At 39.5% G+C, this 18,955-nt stretch overlaps 1 protein-coding gene across 7 annotated transcripts in view; it reads left to right on the top strand.

Annotated features, from left to right (window-relative positions):
• srpk2 (SRSF protein kinase 2) overlaps positions 1–18,955 on the top strand; it is a 75,468-nt gene that overhangs the window by 28,016 nt on the left and 28,497 nt on the right. For all 7 annotated transcript variants that reach the window (XM_051952825.1, XM_051952821.1, XM_051952823.1 and 4 more), the window contains one exon: positions 17,098–17,249. In XM_051952825.1, coding sequence (XP_051808785.1) covers positions 17,098–17,249 — 152 coding nt within the window. The remainder of the gene's footprint in view (positions 1–17,097; positions 17,250–18,955) is intronic.

The following is an 18,955-nucleotide window of genomic DNA, read 5'->3' as shown; positions in this document are numbered from 1 at the left end:
AATGCTAGGTCACCGGGGGACTAATCTCTACTGATGCTGCAGCAGCATTGAAGCAGTGGAATGATAATGGTCTGTTTGTGTTTGTGTGTGTGGGAAAGCATGTGTTTGTTTGTGCGGCTTTGCATATGCATGTGTGTGAAAAGATAACATGTTTTGATTTAGAGGTACCTTTTTTTTGCCTCCTTTTGTCTGCTGCTACAGTCAAACCTACACAAACACATAAACATGCCCATGCGCTCGCAGATTACCTCTGCTCGGCGCCTTCTGCCCTGTAGGACTGAATCACCAGCCTGCTGCATAACTGTGAACAGTATTCATCTGTTGTGTCTGAGAACACTGTTCAGCTGTTGTGGCTCTTCCTGCGGCGTGGTCATGGGTGCACGTGTGTTTTTTTTTTTTTTTTTTCCCCACATCAGCCCTAAGTGGGTGGGGTTTAATGAGCTCTGGATCCATGAAGGTCTTCCAACATGCCAACTCCGCTCACGCCCAGGCCTCAGGTTTGACAGCAGGGATCTGGCAGTAACAGCCAATATCACCACAGTGCTGTGTAGGGATGACGTTTGACAGCGTTTGATCCAATCCAAATACAGTATCAGAACCACTCATCCAGCCTGTAAATCACCTTAAGTTTAGCTTTCATCTGTTGCCACTACCAAAAGTTGTAAATAACTGCAAGACAAAGATTTCCTTTGTAGCCTAGCTGTGATCAGCTGCTGTTAGATGAAAGGCAGAAAGACTAGTTTTTAGATAGCACCGAGTAGCTATTAAATCAATCGACATTAATTTTAAGCAAGCTTGTCTTATTAATTTGCACAACCTGTAGGTATGTGGTAACCTGAGTAGTTGCAGTAGATAAGTGACTGATGATTATTGTTCTGACGCTGGAATAACGTCTGTACCATTTTTCAGAAATTACTTAATCCAAATTATAGATGTCTTGGTTCGCAACTATAAACTTAGTGACTGTAAATATTAATACGTGTGTACTGCCATGAACTGATCGTTTCAATCAGCAGAGAGCATGAACAAAAGGCTAAATTTTAATGGAGCCATTACACGATTAACATTAACTAATCTCAGCTAGTATGAGAACTAACAGTTCCAACTTGAAAAACTGGTTCTCATAACCCAACCCTGGTAGTGTGTGTGTTCCTGTTGTTCCTAGCACACACTGCTGGGCTTAATGTGGCAATCCTGGTGTAATAGTGTTATACATAATATCATAGTATCTGGATATAACAGTTCTGATAACAATGTGAAAATACTTATATAAGAGGAAACCCCAAAATACTGCATTTTAATACTGCGTCGGTCTCCCTCAGTCATAGTAGACCAGTGTGTTTTTTTCAGGTTTGATATCAATTATTAGTAATCATGGAGGGCAATACCATCATTAAATATTACATTATAATTTATTAGAATAAATTCATACAATGAATACATGCATACGAGCTCTTGGGGTGTCCTTTAGTGTTTGTCATCAGGGTGTTAGAGATGGCTTGCGGGTTGGAAGGTGGGATGACCTTGGAGGCCAGGTTGACACATGAGGCTCTTGGTTGTTTTCCTCGAGCCGTTCCTGAGCAGTTTTTTTCAGCTTTGGGTGGTGCATTGCCTGCTTGGTGAAGGCAGCTACTGGATGTGGTGATACTGAGTTGGATAGTTACCTGGAAGTGGAGTTACATTACATCTACACAAAAACTGAAGGGATTAGTTAATTCATCTGTCAGGTGATCAACAGAAAATTATTAAACAACAATTTTGATCGGTTAAGCTTTGAAAGCCTTTGAAATAGCCGCTTTCTCTAGACATCTGTGATAAGACAAAATATCTTTGGGTAATGATTTGTTACTCAAAACAAGTGGTTTGAAAATTTAAATTAAGTTTGTGATGTCCAGTGTTGAGTTCATTTTAATACTCAGTAGTGGCTAGTGATGTATTTCTGTGATCACATTACATTTGTCTGTAATGCAGACATGTAATGGATTAATGAACCTTATTTCAGCGGTCACATTACAGCTACTAGTGCGTTACAGTTGCTACTTTTCTTCTGAGGCTGCATCGCCTGCAGCCAGTGCCACCTTGGTTCTCTTTGACATGCAAATGAGCCTTGATCTTGCCACAGCATTTTTCAGTGAAATGCACTTTGGGCTGTTTTTCACCAATTTGGCTGTTAGCTTTGTGGTATTACTGTTTTTTAAAGAGCATGAAAGAAATATCTTGCGCATGTCCTCCTCAGGAATAGGTTCTTGTGCTGATATGTGGACATATGTAGGGTTTGACGTTGTATTGTTAACTAGCAATTACGTGACAATGCTTCTCATGAGATGTTGTGAAGTAATGCAAAAGTAAATCAACAAGTAGTACAACAAATCACTTTCTGTAGGGAATAAATAAGTAAAGGGATGCATCACTTTTTTAATGAGTAATGTGCAACATATTCCTGTTTAGAGTAACGACCCCAACACTCCGGTCTGCCTGGGAGAGGGACAATCCACACAGGTCATTATTTTTAACGAGATCCACCTTTTACCACCGGCCTGTACTGGTAGGAAACTAGAGGCCCCAGTTTTTACTCTGTCCTAACAGCAATATGTAAAACTCTGACTCCAGACACACTGGTATGCTAATGAGCTGACACTCAGCTCATATTACCAAGTATTTTTGGGACCATTGCTGTCTAGGAGCTTAATTGAGATTGGAAAGTTTTCAGAGTGTATTTTGGTTGGTTTTAATTGTCATGCAGATGGAGATGTGCTAATGAGTTGTGGGTGTTGCATTTCTGATCTGTATGTGATATGTTGTGCGTGTTTGTTTGTGTTGTCTTGACTATTATGCACACGCAACCGGATCTATGTTATAGTATGTTTGTGTGCATTACTGCCTACACACTCCAAACTCAAATGGGCATTGAGATATGGCCTTAGCAGGTGGGTGTCACAGCCCCATGTGACTCCTGCTGGAATTCAGGGTTGGGTTCGTCTTGTGCGTCCATTGCTGTATCCAGGAGTCTACAGCAGAAAACAGGAGTTGCGCTCTCTGTTCAGTCGTCCATCCTTCTTTCCTGTCTCATGGAGTTAAGCTCAAATTTGACGACTAAGAAGAGATGGGGTCTGGCTTTGTGTGTGCTCCGCCTGCGCCACAGGGCCCTCCGAAACAGGTAGAGGGGGGAGAAGGAGAAGAAATGATGGAAGTAAAGTGTGAATGAGGTGTTGGATTGACAGGGCTAATAGGCATGGTTCAAGACAGTGTGTGAGTTCTCGTTTTCAACTGATAAGGCTGAGTTTCAGGATTGCAGCTTGTCATTTAACAAGGTAGCCCCATTGAGATCAATGAATTTCTCTCAGAAACTATGCAGAGAAGGAAGAATGAGCAATAGAAGGTGGCAAAGGCTGGCTGGATTGACAGGATTAATAGGATAAATAATGATTTTGATCTGTGGACTAGCTGCAAGGGTGGTGGTGATTTTGGTTTAGCATTACCATTTTTTGTTCACCAGGAATAAATTTTTTGTTCTCCACAAAATGCAGATAGATGGATGACTGACAAGTAGATATGGGAACTCTGCTGTGGTATCAGACTGGCAAGAAGAATAACGTGAAGACAAAAAGGTTTAATGCAGAGAAAGCAGGTCATCCTCAAGTTGTTTGTGGACTTAAACCCAGACAGCGGCAAGATCATCTACTCTCACTTCACATCATGTGTAACTGGCAGGATTTGCATCTATGTATTGATAAAGTCAAGAGCAATAGAGTTTTTTTGGAAAGATTTTACATGGTTTTTACAGTTGCTAGTACAATATCGATCTACTATAAGATCTGAATTACTTTAGCCATTTAATTAGCAAAAATACAGTCTGCTGTCAAATATGACCTTTGGCTGCTTTTCTATCATATTAAATTATTTATTTGAGGATTTTTAAATAATTGGTTATACAAAACAAGGCTTTTGAAGACATCATCTTGGACTCTTAGAAAATATGAGATTTATGATTTTTTTTAATCTATTGTAAATGTATTTTTTGCTCCATCAATTTATGTCCCATTTGTTGGAACCAGAGTAATGTATTAACGCACCACAGTAGCCATAGTGTTTAAAGTGTAGTCTGAATATACTTTCCTCTACAATAGGTTAGTAGCACATCTTTCTAGAGGGATACAAACATCATTAAAAAAACAAGTAACCTCTCCTAATAAAGGTGGATGTTGGGTAATGCAACGTCTTGGCCCTGTTCAGCTCTGTGTTGGTTTTAATCCAGTGAAATCTTTTCTATATTCTCATTCATGCTGATTAACTTTAATTTCATGAGCTGAAGACAACACCCAGTCTTTGATATGTCATGCCAGAGAGAGTGTGATGATCTCTGCTGTTTATATGAGACATCCTTCTGATGTTAATATGCAGATCTCATCGAGACAAAACATGTCTATCTCTCAAACAAGCAATTTTAACTTTACCTTCATGATTTTTGCTTCTTTTGCATGGAATAAGATAAGAAATATGAGGAATTTAATTTCGTGGAAACCTCTGCAATTTCACCATTCACTACTGACAAAAGTGTGATTTTGGGTAATGGTAGAGGGATGCCTGTCCACAAACTGTGAAATACAACAAACTAAATAAGCTTTCCAGTTGTTCTCTTCATTGGATTGACAGGTCTATATTATAGATTATCATAGCTCTGAGGCTCAGCTATGTGTATATATATATATATATATATATATATATATATATATATATATATATAGATGTTATTAAAGGTGACATCCTCTTTTGATTGGCAGTGATTAATAGAAGGGATTTAGCACCTGCTTCTGAAAACTCATAATGTTGTGTTGCTTTTCAGGATTATTGTTGCCTAGCTCCACATGGGGCCTTTGCTGTCAATGAAGCCCCATGGGAGTGATGAGCAGGCTGCAGCCGCATCGTCAATATCAAGTTAAGCCAGTTATTAATACACAGGATTTTATGTGGCTGTTGTTTTTTGCCAGAAGCTTAGTAAAGAGAAGAAACTTGAGTGAAATGATATTACAAGGCAGTTCTCACAGCGGATATGATCGAGATTTTCGCCACTTAGATGCGTCTGTGAAAAGCACAGGTTTGATTCATAACATTAAAGATGACTTTATTTGAGTGTTCTAGCAAGAAATGGCAGCTCACCTTTGTTAATATCATCAGTCCTGCGTTACCTAAAGTGTCTGCTGTTCAAGAGGCCTGTAGTCTTTTTGAGGATATTATTGTTGTAAGTTTTCTAGTGCATTTCTTTTGACTACTGTCGGAGTTCTTGTTGAAACTTCTGAAAGTCTTAACAATAACCCTAATGTAAAAAAACAACAAAACGACCAAAAACATAAATGGAGAAAAGAGATTCAGAGTTGATTTCCTTGGAAATGGTAGCAAAAAACCCCCAGTATCACTGAAGTTAAAAATTAGTACTGTTGTAGAGTCGACTTATTGTATCACCTGATCTTTCTCAACTTAAGCTCACATGAAACTTTCTCAAATTTCCATTTTCCTCTCTGAATCAGTTACCATAGTTTGTATGATAATCCAGCAGAATGCAGGACAACAGTAGTTTCGGCTGAGTTTGATTCAATAATTGCGTAGGACTGCAGCTAGCAACAGCTATTGTCTTTGCATCTACCGATTGCTTTCTTGATCAGTCAATGAATATTTTAGTTAAAATGATGCCAGAAAATACCGAAGAATGCATTGACTGATAGTTTCTTGTAGCACAAGTCTAAATGTTTACATTGTCTGTTTTATTCAACCATCACTCCAAAATCCAAACACACTGAATTCACTGTTCTATATGACAAGACAAGCAGCAAATCATCAGATGTCAGAAGCTGGAACCAGTGATGGGCAATATGTCAGCTATTTTGTTAACTTACTAGTTATTGCAGCTCTGAATCTATATCAAGAGAAATCCTCACATTTACTTATAAAAACAACAACAAAATGGTTTGTTTTTAATATATCGGGGCAAGATACTTTCTTTCTCATGTTTTCTTTTTAGTAATTTTCTTTGTCCATATTAAATTACACTATGACCATTAAAAATTCTGTGCAACTTGTGTGCTGGACTGGTTACAGCTCTGATTATCCATCGCGAGCTATAGCTGTCCTCATTTGGTTGGTTGGAGGTGGCTGTGCCTACAGTATGTTTATTGGCCTTTTCCATACATGCACATGGCTTCTTGTAACGCCATGACTTGTTGTGGGCGGAACTAACCTCCACAATAAGGGGCTTTGTGGCCAGCTGACGTCATTGGAATGTATAAATACTGAATGCAGTGAATGAATGCACTATAGAGACAGGAAAGCACATTGTAAAGCATGAATGTACTGCTCAGTCAAAGATACAGCAGATACCCGGCGGCTCTGTGTATTAGATATGTGGTTGGAAGTTTCTATACTGAACAGAATCAATCTTCAACGCCAGACTAATGGCTTTTCGCGCAGAACAGAGCACCAAAAACACTCAGAATGCATGCAAGCAGATGCTGCACATGAAAACACACAAATACACATGTTATTATCTTGCTGTGCATATTCATTTTAATGTGTTTGGGGATGTGGATGTTGTTGTCTGTGTTTGGAATATAAAAATGCGCTGGTACTGCTGGGTTTTTGCAGCCAGGTCGCTTGACATCCAATGTTATGTGTACACAAGCGTGCATATGCCACCCCACCAGCCCTGTAGAGCAGTGTTCCTGTTTTCCAATGCAAATTTTATTCCAAGCCTAAGCGTTTTCCATGCAGTCACAGATATGTGTCTCGCTGCTGCCAGTTTACTTTAGCGCACTAACATCACTATGTTTGTGCATGCTATAGGGCTTTTGTATAGATTTTGCTCATTGCCTTTGTTGGCTCTCATCTCCAATTGCATTTGTGCATGTGTGTATATGTGCAATCCATTCATCATATATCTACTGTAAAGTTCTGTCAATACAGTGGAGTGTGTGGTCATGTATCCATCAGTTGCCTGTGGGGGAATTTCACCAACAATGAATTCAATGTGTATAAATAGGTGTGACACACACCATTTTAGCCTCTAGCGTCAAAGTCTGAGGTTTTATTTACAGGGAGCTGCAGTGTTTAGAAGAAACATGAAGAACTGCACAGAACTGCAGTCTTTTTATAGTTGTTGTGACCAAATTGTGGCTTACATCACATGTTGTCGCCTTTTTTAGTAGACGGTTTTTGCCCAGTCTGACATATGGTGCACTGAGTTCTGTATGTCACACAGTGAGTGAGCATCTAGCAACATCATGACGTGCAGTTGTTAATGAAACACATATTTATTACAGGAACAAAAGCGGATTCATTAGACTTGATTGTGTACTGTTTAAATTTTACTAGAGCTAGCAAGGGCTGTGTTTATGAAGCCTCTTTATTGATCCCTTTGAGGAAAATTTACTTATTACAGCAGCTCTGGGAACAACGGGTGGATACGAACAGACGATCCAAATCTCAGTGAGAAGAACAAGTATGAAATGGGAAAAGGAAAAGGAATAGTTTACATCCGTGAAAAATAAATCAAGTTTTGTACAACTGCACAAGCAAAAGATCAGCATTAATAAATACGCTCTATTATGTGATAATCTCATGATGCTTTTTCTTGATTTGTGGTCTCAGGAGCTTGAGGGATACCTTCTAATCTGTTCCTTAGTACTTACTGATGGCTGGTAGAATCTTTCTTTATTAAGAACCATCACATTGTCAGACACAGTGCTGCAGTTATGGACAGAATGTTAAAAATACAGGATTGTGCTGTGCTTGGGTCTGTGTGACACTAAAATCCATCATAACTTTTTCGGTTCGTGCATTTCATATGTATTATATATATTTACTCATTGTCAGAGAAACAGAGTGTTCATATGTTTCCAAGTTGGACTGATCACTGATTTCAGTGACCTGATGTGTGTGTGTGTGTGTGTGTGTGTGTGTGTGTGTGTGTGTGTGTGTGTGTGTGTGTGTGTGTGTGTGTGTGTGTGTGTGTGTGTGTGTGTGTGTGTGTGTGTGTGTGTGTGTGTGTGTGTGTGTGTGTGTGTGTGTGTGTGTGTGTGTGTGTGTGTGTGTGTGTGTGTGTGTGTGTGTGTGTGTGTGTGTGTGTGTGTGTGTTACAAGACCAATGTTACAGATTTTACGTTTTCTAAGGAATGGAGTTCCTGCAGAGGCTTCTTTCTCAACTTAAGGAATTTAACCTGAACTCCAGATCCCTTTCTAAGAAGCAGCTTTCTGTCTGAAGAATGTAGGAGTTTATTACAAGGCATAAAGAACATACCATTTAGTTTTGACTTATAAACTTATAAACGACTCAATCACAAAAGAGTTTTGAGTTCACTGGCATGTTTTAAATAAGCTGTGGTTCTTGAAAGAGAGAAATGCAGGACTCGGTCTGTCTCCCCCTTGCAGTGGACTAAATTTACCAACAGCACAGAAAGCATTTGTTTTATTAATTAAGGTAATAAGAGTCATGGCTGTATTTCCACAACAGCTGCCACGAGTGGCCTGCAGCTATTACTTTTGCACTTTACAATAGAGATAAACTTTTTATATGGTGTTTTTATATAGTCATGTGAGTGACTGTTTATCTTTTCCAGCTATTTATGCTCACAGTAACACAAGTACTGCCTGAACTTCTCATCACTGCTTGAGATGAGCCAGTTGAGACTATTAGTGGCTGCTACCATAACAGAACCCTCCTGAATCTCCGTCAAAACTGTCTGCGATCATGTTGCAAAGATGCCAAGAAACAAAAGTGCAGAAGACAACATTTCTGGTTCTGAGGGTTGCATCAGCTGGCAGAAGCACAGCACTAAATTGGAAGAGTACCTTTTTAAATGCCCTGGGGCTGATGGGCCACTTGCTTTGTGCCTTTGTTCTGTTGATTCGCCATGTTAGCTGGTGGAAATCTCTTTGAAGCCAAAGTAGAAGTTCAACATCAGGGCAGCAGCCACTTGCACACTGAATGCACCTTAATATCGTGAATGGATAGATGATGGTAGGAAACAGGATCCTGCAAAGCCATACTGAGCAGCTAGAGATTGTGATGTGGGGGCCGTGCAGCCAGTGACGTCAGGCTGCATCCTGAAAATAGCGGTGAGATCTAAGTTGTGCACACAGACAGATCCTCCGGAGGAGAGGAGAGAATGAGTCAGCTGTCTTGCCGACACGAGCCGAGATGCAGAGAGTGAAAGATGAACGATGAATCAATCAGAGGTAGAGACACCTCCATTGGAATGGAAAAGCGGAGCTGAAGGACACCCGCGGTCTGAAACCCACGCCTTAACATTGAGAGTGGAGGACGATGCTCTTGTTGCTAAGGAATACCTGTTACCTTGGTGATAATGAGATATGTTAAAGGGATGAGTCATCAAGTTTGAACTCGACTGCGGTCAACTGTTCTGTATGGCCTGTCGCTGGTCGTAGATGTGTTCGCAATGCTGCGTGACTCTGTCATCAGCACCAGGGCACGTTTATTAGATCTAATCAATCAAAAGTATAGAAAAGCCTAAAATATCCGAATGCCAATTATGTATTTTTGCAATTATGTTTTGCAGAGGCGACAGAAGTGCTCAGTGTAGAACTATTCACTGTGAAAGTCCTGCATTCAGAATTTTACTAGAGTAACAGTACAAAAGTATTAGCATCAGAACTAACCTAAAGTATCAAAGTGGTACACATGAGTGTATGCATTACAAGTACACATTATGCAGAATATGATATTATTAAATACAAATGGTACTGTAATCAGTCGTGCATTAACATGTAAGTCACTTTAATGTTGCAGATGGTAAAAGTGGGACTGATTATAACGTCATACTTCTGGCTTAATCAATAGTGTAGTATAATTTAGTTGTTGATTATGTTTTGCATTAAAAATCTGAATCTGTGAAGTAACTAACAACTAACAAACACAGGCTTTAGAATATATGCAAAACATTCTCACACAGCAGCAGAGACTGATTATATTCTAATGATGAGGGAATCTCCATGCGTCAGCCAACTTAGTGCTCAGACTGATGACTCAACACACAGGATCTGCAGTGGGGAGGTCTGAAGCACACAGTTGGAGCTTTTCAGTAAGAGACAGCAACATTTTGACGTAAAGCATCATCAGGGTGACTGATTGTTTTCTGTCTTGAATAGTGGAAAGTAACTGAGAATATTTACCCAAGTACTGTACTTGACGGGCTTGTATGTTAGTGCATTTGCCTGTCCAGTGCTGCTTTTTAATTTGACTCTCAAAAAATGAGAGAAAAATACACAGCCAATGGTACTGTGGCCAGAATTCAGGGATTTTTGGCTGAACTGCAGGCTGTGCTGACACAGAGCATATAGGAGACATATGGAAACTATTTATAATGTACATCACATTTGGAGTCATAATTTTTTTCCAGTATTTATAACATCTGTAGACACAAAATGTTGTACATATTGATCCCAGATTTCTATTTATATTGCAGTGAAAATGTGACATGATGTGGAATTTCTGATTATTTCTACAAAGAAAATTAGACATCAGACCTCTGGTGAAATGTAATTGTGACATTGTTTTTCCGTTAATTCACCAGCTTATACACTTAATACCCATGAATCTGCTACAAACTAACATTGAATGGATGTTGACTGAGTGATCCAGTGACGGTGCTGTCCACAATCTGTCAACCAGAACACAATATCTACAAGTCTGCTAAGTTCAGCTGCAGGAGTCTGAAACTGAAGACAGCTCTTAGGTGTCATGCTCACAGCTAATTCTCGGGCTTGTATGCACCAAGGTTTATTTATATCAAAATTAATGTTTGTTTAGAGGATAAATCCAGAATTATTTTACCTCTACACTGATATTTTCATTGCGGTCAACTTAAAGTTTACAGCAACAACCAAGCGTGGTATGATGGTGAGTTCACTGGTGGGAAAAACTGCTTCATGAGTGGTTAAGATTCCTTTTTTTTGGCGGTGTCTTAGTTTTCATCTCTTTCCTGTTGATTTTGTCATTTGAAATCATCTTGCGTCTGTGTTGTGTTTCAGTTAAGCTGCCATCCCTCAGCACAACATTTCCACTGCAGTCATGATGACAGAACTGGTTTTCAAGTGTGAATGATGGAGCTTGGACATTGAACACAAGCATCAAGGCCAGCCTTTCAAGTTGGCTTCAGGCAGCACGCAGTTTGAACCAATCATATCATACTGAACATAAGTGATTGTATGCAGGAGGAAAAATATTTTCTTGAATAATTTTTTTGTGAGCTAATTGTCAGATGAAGCATGCTGGATCCACAAATGCATGCCGGCCTGTTGCAGATTTAACACTGTGGCTACAGATGCCATTGCAGGGCGTGAGAGTGGAAAAGCTGAGGTTGAAAACGGCTATGCATGCATTAGTGTGTTCAGATTTGTCCACACACTTAGATGAGGCTGTTTGAAAGCCGTCTGGGCATGTCCACACACATAACATATTAAGGGATGGGAGGCACATTCTGCTCCACAGTGCAGGTAATAGGCTGAAAGACTCCTGCCTCAACCTGCGGTCGACAATCACATGTACTGGAACATCACTACCAGTTTCAAAGTGCTGTCTTACCATTGTAGTATGTTCATAAAACAAAGTAAATTCCATTAAAATATGCATTTGATGTCTTATTTATAATGAGCATGATGGCTAGATTGCAGAACTGCCTTTAAAGGCTCAGCAGCACAAACACACACTCAGTGCCTTTTATATAAATACTTGTACTGTACACACAGGACATTCCTGAGAGTTGCTTTTCCCACATTGCACTGAGGCAGTGCAATCACATGCATACATAGAACACACAAACACAGCCTTGTCATCCTGATTATCAGGGTCCCGCTGTTTATGCCATCCTGATAGTCGGCACAGCTTCTCCAGTATACCCATTAAAAGTTAGCTTTTGGCTCATCCTTTCCTCCTAACACGTGAGCGGCATGCTTGCAATGAGGAAAACTGCAATGATCACCTGTCAGAGTCATGGTTGTAAACCTTTATGGTGCTGTGGCACACACATGCGTGAAAATTGTAGATAGCAGACTCAGAAATGAAGGCTTTGTTTAACACTGTATGGTTTGGGTTTGTTGTTTTTGGGTCTTTATTTTTTTTTTTTAATAATTACTTTTCATCTCCATTCCATGCCTAACAGTAACACTGTGATTACAAGACATTGTTAATTATTATGTAATAAAAATATAACCTAGATAATCCAACAAATACTACATGAAGTCAAAATCTAAAATCTATTGCAAAGTTATATGTACCTAGACTGATTTTACTGAATAAAGGGAAATTTTGGTGCTCTGTCCCAGCAGCAAATCAACAGCAGCAAAATGATAGGAGCTGAGAATTTAAAAGATGAAGTTCTTGTAATTGATGTTTAATTTACTCAGAAATAACAGAAGGATACATAGAATTCTGTCAAATAAGATTACACAGACTCATTGCCTTCCTGTACTCATACCATATCATGCTTAATTTCATACATAGTCATCTCCCAAGGGCACATTCTGATCCAGAAAAAACACTGATATTCTTTCAAAAAACACGTTTTCATGTAAAACAAACAAACAAACAGAAAACTCTGAATAGCAGAAGAAAGAAAATGATTGTTTTTAGCTTGAGTTGTCTTATCTCCCGTATTTTCCAGCGGATATGGCTCATGTAGAAGTATAAATGTGAACAGCCAACTCAGTATTTATGCATCAACATAACCAGTATCTGGCATAGTTGAGTTTTCACACACATGTTCAGAAATATAATTATATGCTTAAAACATACAAATCAAAACAAACCCAGAATAAAATTAGCAGAAAAATAAATACAACATAAATGATGAGGGCTAAAAAGTCAATAGCTGCTGTTTCTGAGCGAGATAGATTCACAGGTTGAGGAACAAATTGGTTCTCCGAGTGTGCCAATTAGAGGAGGAAATTGATTAGTACTCCTTTTACCAGTGGGGGAACTAATCACGGCTGATTGGTTGCATAGAACCCTGCATACTGGACTCTCACTTTTATAGTGTCATTGAAGGAATATATAAATGAGAGAATCTACAGTAAATCTGTGGGTATGTTTGAATGTAATGATTTAGTTCATCACCTGTTTTGTTGTTGTTGTTGGAAGCTTATTTACGGTCTCATGTCTGCTAACGCTGGAGTTTTCCACGTGCTCGGCAGCATAGTCTTTTCTCCACCTCCATCTGTTTTTCAGTGTAATTCAGGGTGTACAGTGTACTGTATGTATCACTGTGGATACATTCATTCCTCATGTTTTTTTTGTCTTTACTCTGGGCTGCTTTCTGTGTTTTCCCTGTGTATCGCCTCTGTTTTTCTCTGTTTGTGTCTCCATTTTGTTCTGACTGGTCTCTCTGCTTGTCAGCCTATTACTCTCTTTCTGCCTCTTGTTTTTTCTGACTCTGCTCGTGTTTTCGTACTCTGTTTTTTTTTTCTCTGTGTACTGTATTTGTCTCTGACTCCTGAACTCTTTCTTTTTCTCTATGTCTGTTATCTTTCTCTCTATATCCGTCTTCTGTTTTGACCTGAACAATAAGCGTTTGTCTGTCCTTCTGTCAGTCTACCTCTCGCCTCTCTCTTCAGCTGTCGGTTTCATCTGATTAGGCTTCTCCCTTTTTCTCTTTTCCTCTTTCCTTTCTGATTCGTAGTCTTCCCCTGCCTTGTTTCTCTTCATCTTTATCACTTTTGTATCACTTTTCTGTCTGTTCCCCTGCTTGGTTCCTTTTCATTCTGTCACCGTATCTCCTCTGCTCGCCTTTCAGACTGCGGCGACTGTGCTATCTTAATGTTTTTACTGCTCGGCTTGGGTCCAGAAAGTTATGAGGGGCTAAGTGTTCGTACAGCCAGTGGCAAGATGAGCCGTATAAAAGCACTGAGCTTATAGATGTGATGTATGACACCCTACGTGACTGCTTTGGTAAAGAAGTAGCATCCTACTGCAAGGACACAGCCCTCGACCGCCTGTGTGTGTGCATGTGTATGAGTTGTAAAACAGCAATGAAATCTCAATGCCAAGTTATCTGCCGCCCGTAGCTGCTGCATTGTGTGTTTGTGTGTGTGTGTGTGTGTGTGTTGAGCTTGCCACCACGTTAATGTTTGGAGTCCTGGATCCACCACCACCACCATCACCGCCACCCCAACACCCTCCTTGCTCTGCAGTTGCCATGGCAACACACCAAGAGGCTCCATCATGTGTCTGCGCCTGTGACCGCAATTTTATAACAGCTCACAAGCTCTGGCTTTGTGCGCTTATGTGTTTATGTTTTTTTTTTTTTTTTTCTGGTCTTGATTTAGCATTTGATCATGTTGCCAGGGCTGAGTAGAAAGTATTTGTTGACCTCTTTTAACCCCTGCTTTGTTGCAGAATTCATTCCCACAGAGACATTTTTGATACGCACAGTTTTTTGATGGTGCAGATTTGATTGAGTCATGACAAGGAAATTCTGGACTGAGAGCCAATCAAATCGCATGCCACATCGCACGTCTGTTTTATGGAACAATGAGTTCACACATTGCTATATAAATATGTTTATCTTTTCATAACTTATGTATAAGCTTGTGGGGTAACTCGGCTGAGAATAATGTTATAACTGTGGAAAATGTATGTTTATTTTTTTTTTTTTTACAATAATAATAATGTGTCAATTCTGAAAAGAGTTCTGTAACAAACCTGCAGAGAATCATCACCTGAAGATGCAGCTCCCTTTGGCTTTACAAAACACGATCATTCCAGTTCTTTGCTTTGCTATCCAACCCTCAATTTTATTGTTCTGGTTCGCTGCTGCTGCGTTTTGTTTTTTTTTTGTTTGTTTTTTTTTGACGATAGTAAAGCAGCAGTTTTCTAAAAACCCACTGTAGACTACCTACCCAGCACCAAACAACAACATGGAAAATTTAGTTGCTTAAGAGCCAGATATTTCCACCAAGAGACACTAAAGGCCAAACACAGAGTGGGGATATCTGACTTACGCTTATTAAGTGGCCTAAATAATAAATAACTCTTTCTAAACTTTTTTTTGTGTGTGTTTGATTGCATTTTGTACTTGTGTATGTTTTCTTAAGTTGGAATAAGTTAAGCTCATTCCCAGCATAGCGATGGGCTGTGCGCTAATTATACCAGAATAGAAGAACTGCATAAAATGTGGTCAGTCTAAAGAGCTATATGATTGTTTGCAAAGACTTGAAACAAGCAGCAAAGTGGCAGGTTGGTGTAGAGGGTTTGGTGGGACTGTCCTAAAACGGAAACGTTTACAAGCATGTTCCCAGAATCCACACAAATAGCCATGTGTGCCATGGCAGCCTCCCCAAGCAAAACGCTGAACCCCTGCCTGATCAATCATTGTACGTCGTCCTGAATAAGAGTGCCAGCTAAACGCTCAAAATGTGGCCAGGCCAGGAGAAAGAGTGCGTCTGTGCTCTGCAGCCTAGTTAGTATTTTCCCTCTCATGGGCTCAGTTCCGTTTTAGACAAGGGAAAGGAAGTAGAACAAGGTTGTTAGCTGAAAGGACTGACCGTGGAAGTAGACCCTGAAAAGCAAACTTTGTCTGATCTATTGATTGTTTTACATTTCTCCACATTTTTCCAGGGTTGAAAATAGCCTGTTTTTTTTTTCTCTGTGAATTTGGATGGTATCCACTCATTCTGCTGATTCATGTCTGAGGTATTGGGTGGGTGTGGATGGGTTCAACCTGACTGTCTCTGGTCTATAAAAATAATATCAGTCCATCAAGCAACTGCAGCTCTTTTTTGTACTGGGTGATAATTCAGCATTATTCTTTATGGTCACTCTATTTAATTACAATATAACAAATGTCTCATTTTAGGCTCATAATCTTCATTCATAAAGACAACAAGTTATCTATTGCAATGTTAGATCTTAAATCCTTAAGATTATAGGCAATCCAAAAACAACATATAAATCAAAACCTATGTAACATTTTTCTTAATTTGAATGTAAAAACTTTAACATGAAACCATTAACAATGAGAAAAGCACTCAGAGAGCGCAGTACACCGCCAAGGCTGCTCAGTCATATGATTTCTGACGGATAAGTCCCGGTAAGTCTGCAGTAATGGATTTGTAGATCGATCACAATCGTGATCATCAGCAGGCAGCTGACGTAGTGTTCACTTGTTGTCATAGTTACATTGACGCTGTGCCGCTATCTTGCAGTGATATAGAAAGCCTTTACAAATCCGTGGATCTAGACTATAAGCCGCATCCTGTCAAGATCTAATTAGGTGGTCCTTGTGTCATTTCTGACCTTCCCTGAAGATTTAATCAAAATCCATTATTCTGTTTTTGAGCAATGTCGCACACAGACAAACATATGCCGATTGTCACATAACTATGCCACATTCCTTGACGGAGTAGCTATCGAGCCATGACCCAACTTATAATGAACTGATATTTCTTTAAGCATTTTCTTTCAGTGGGCTTGCACTTCTGACAGTAGTAAACTTCATATTGAATATCTAACTAGTTTGGTTTTATTGGTATGCATACACTGAGCCCATTTCCCATTTTTGCCTGTTTTTACATTACCTGTCCTTGACCAGAGCTCAAATGCCTTACACTGCTTTTGAGTTTGTGTCTTTTTATTACAAGTTTTCTCAACTAAACATGAGTCACTGCAAACACTAACTTATTCCTTATTTGTTTAGAAGCTTTGGCTATTGATGGTCATGCCAACTGCAGTTCTTTTCTTGTTTGATTTCGTATTTTATTTATTTCAAACACAGATATGCGTCACTCCATGAGTTGTTTTTTTTTTCCTCCAGGACATACCTGTCTGACACGTTGTGCTTCAGACAACAAATGTAAAAGATTTCAAGGACTGATGCAGTCAACCACACACACTTCAAGAGCTGACAGTTATATCTATGAAAATGTCACAATATATTATTTTGATATTAGTCATCTGCACTTAAAGCCCAGTCTGCAGTTGAACAAGCTGCGAGTCACAGCTACAACCACCAAAAAATGTGGAAGTAAAATGCTTGGACAGGAGGCTGATTTCTTATCAAAAGTTACCCAACTTTTGGCCCACTGTCATGTTCCCAGGCCTGAGACCCAGCAGAAAGCCCCGGTGAGTGCCCCTCCTCCCCCGCCACCCCCTCCACCTCCCCCTGAACCGGCAGGGCCACCAGAGCCGGAGGAGGAGATCCTGGGCTCCGACGATGAGGAGCAGGAGGACCCCGCGGACTACTGCAAAGGTTAGACCAGCGCAAAACACACACGCACACATACTGGTTTCGTCTGTCCCACCCCATTACTTCCACTCTCTACATCTGTCGTACAGAGCTCAACAATAGCTGCCCTGTCCCATGCTGACTCTTTACCCTGTTTGTCTGCATTTGCTCTTCTTCCTCCTTCGTTTCTTCTTCCATCCTGATGATATTTGGAGCAGTGTCGCCATAGCCATCAGTGTATCCCAAGCCTTTCAAGGTTGTTTGGTTGTTGCCAGAATGAAGCAACAGCCTAGTTTTCTGCAGTGGCTCCGGATCAGAAAAGCATTTTACCAGCATTCAACACTTTCCTTACAACACAGCCAGAATTCAGAATGGTACACCACTCTTTTAATATGGAGATTATTACACTGACAATATGTAGTGTACAAGCTATATTTTTTTAAAACTGTAATCAGTACACAGTAAGTTAGCATTTTGTATTGATTATTTTGATCGAATGCAGTGATTGTCACTACGAGAATCTTTTTTTCCTCATGGTTTGTATCTCTTTGTGTAAGAAAAGAACTCATTTTTGATGTTTTGAAAAAAACACGCCCAGACTATTAGATTTCACTTCAGTGAGATGAAAGACGAAAAGAAAAGAGAAAAGATCACATCCCTGTATGCATTTTGGCTTCTTTTTATTCACTTCCCTTTTATTTATTGTCTCTGTTATCTCATTCCGAACATATCAAGAAATTAAAAACACTCAAAGCACATTTTGTAACCCTTCATGGGAACGTGCACACACCGATCAGGCGGAACATAATGACCGATGACAGGTGAAGTGAATGACACCCATTGTCTCTTTAAATGAAACGGAAAACAACTGTGGAGTGATGTTTGTGTGAATGATACCAACCTTTTTCACACAATCTTTTTTGTAGGTTTGACATTTTTTTTCTAAAAACCTGACACAGAATGTGAAGTATGGGGTAAATTTAGAAATTTCTGGATCTCATTCTCCTCGACCTCCACCCTTTCAGGTTTAAAAATCGATTTCATACTACTCCTGAGCTGCAAATGCTTCCAGAAATCCCCTGTCTCATTTGAATTAAATTGCTGTTTAAGTTCTTCAAGTGATATAAATGTACAGTCTTTATAAAGATCATTAATAACACATCTCCCTTTTGTCATCCATGTATCCCAAAAAAACAACTTTTTTCCGATACAGATAGAAGAGTAACTTCTCCATATAGAAGAATAGCTTTGCTCATATTGTGAAAGCCCCAAGAGTTTGTGTGTCCTCGCCCACTGGGAGTGCTGTAAAATTAAGCTCCTCTCTTTTGTCTGGGTTCCTATATTTTTCTGGGATAGCATTTCTACAGCCCCAATTCGGGCTGCTAACGCCTCCTCTATTTTTTCCCCACCTTGGGTTAGATCCATAATTTGTCCAATGTCTTGTTAATTTATTCATTTCAAATGCAATATTATACAACTCCATATTAGGGAGGGCCAGTCCACCACATTCTCTTGAGACAAACATTTTTTTCAAGGTTATTCTCACTTTTTTCCCATTCCACAGAAAGTCTGTATTCAGATTATTATATTGTTTAAAAATTCGATCTGAAATAATCACTGGTGCCATTATATATATATATGTGTGTGTGTGTACACACTGCTCAAAAAAATTAAAGGAACACTTTTTAATCTAAGTATTGCATCAAATCAGTGAAACATGTTGGATACTG

Source organism: Acanthochromis polyacanthus, chromosome 8, assembly GCF_021347895.1.
Source record: "Acanthochromis polyacanthus isolate Apoly-LR-REF ecotype Palm Island chromosome 8, KAUST_Apoly_ChrSc, whole genome shotgun sequence".
Taxonomy (NCBI): domain Eukaryota; kingdom Metazoa; phylum Chordata; class Actinopteri; family Pomacentridae; genus Acanthochromis; species Acanthochromis polyacanthus.
The sequence above is the reverse complement of the archived record's forward strand: the minus strand, read 5'-3'. Positions and strand labels throughout refer to the sequence as shown.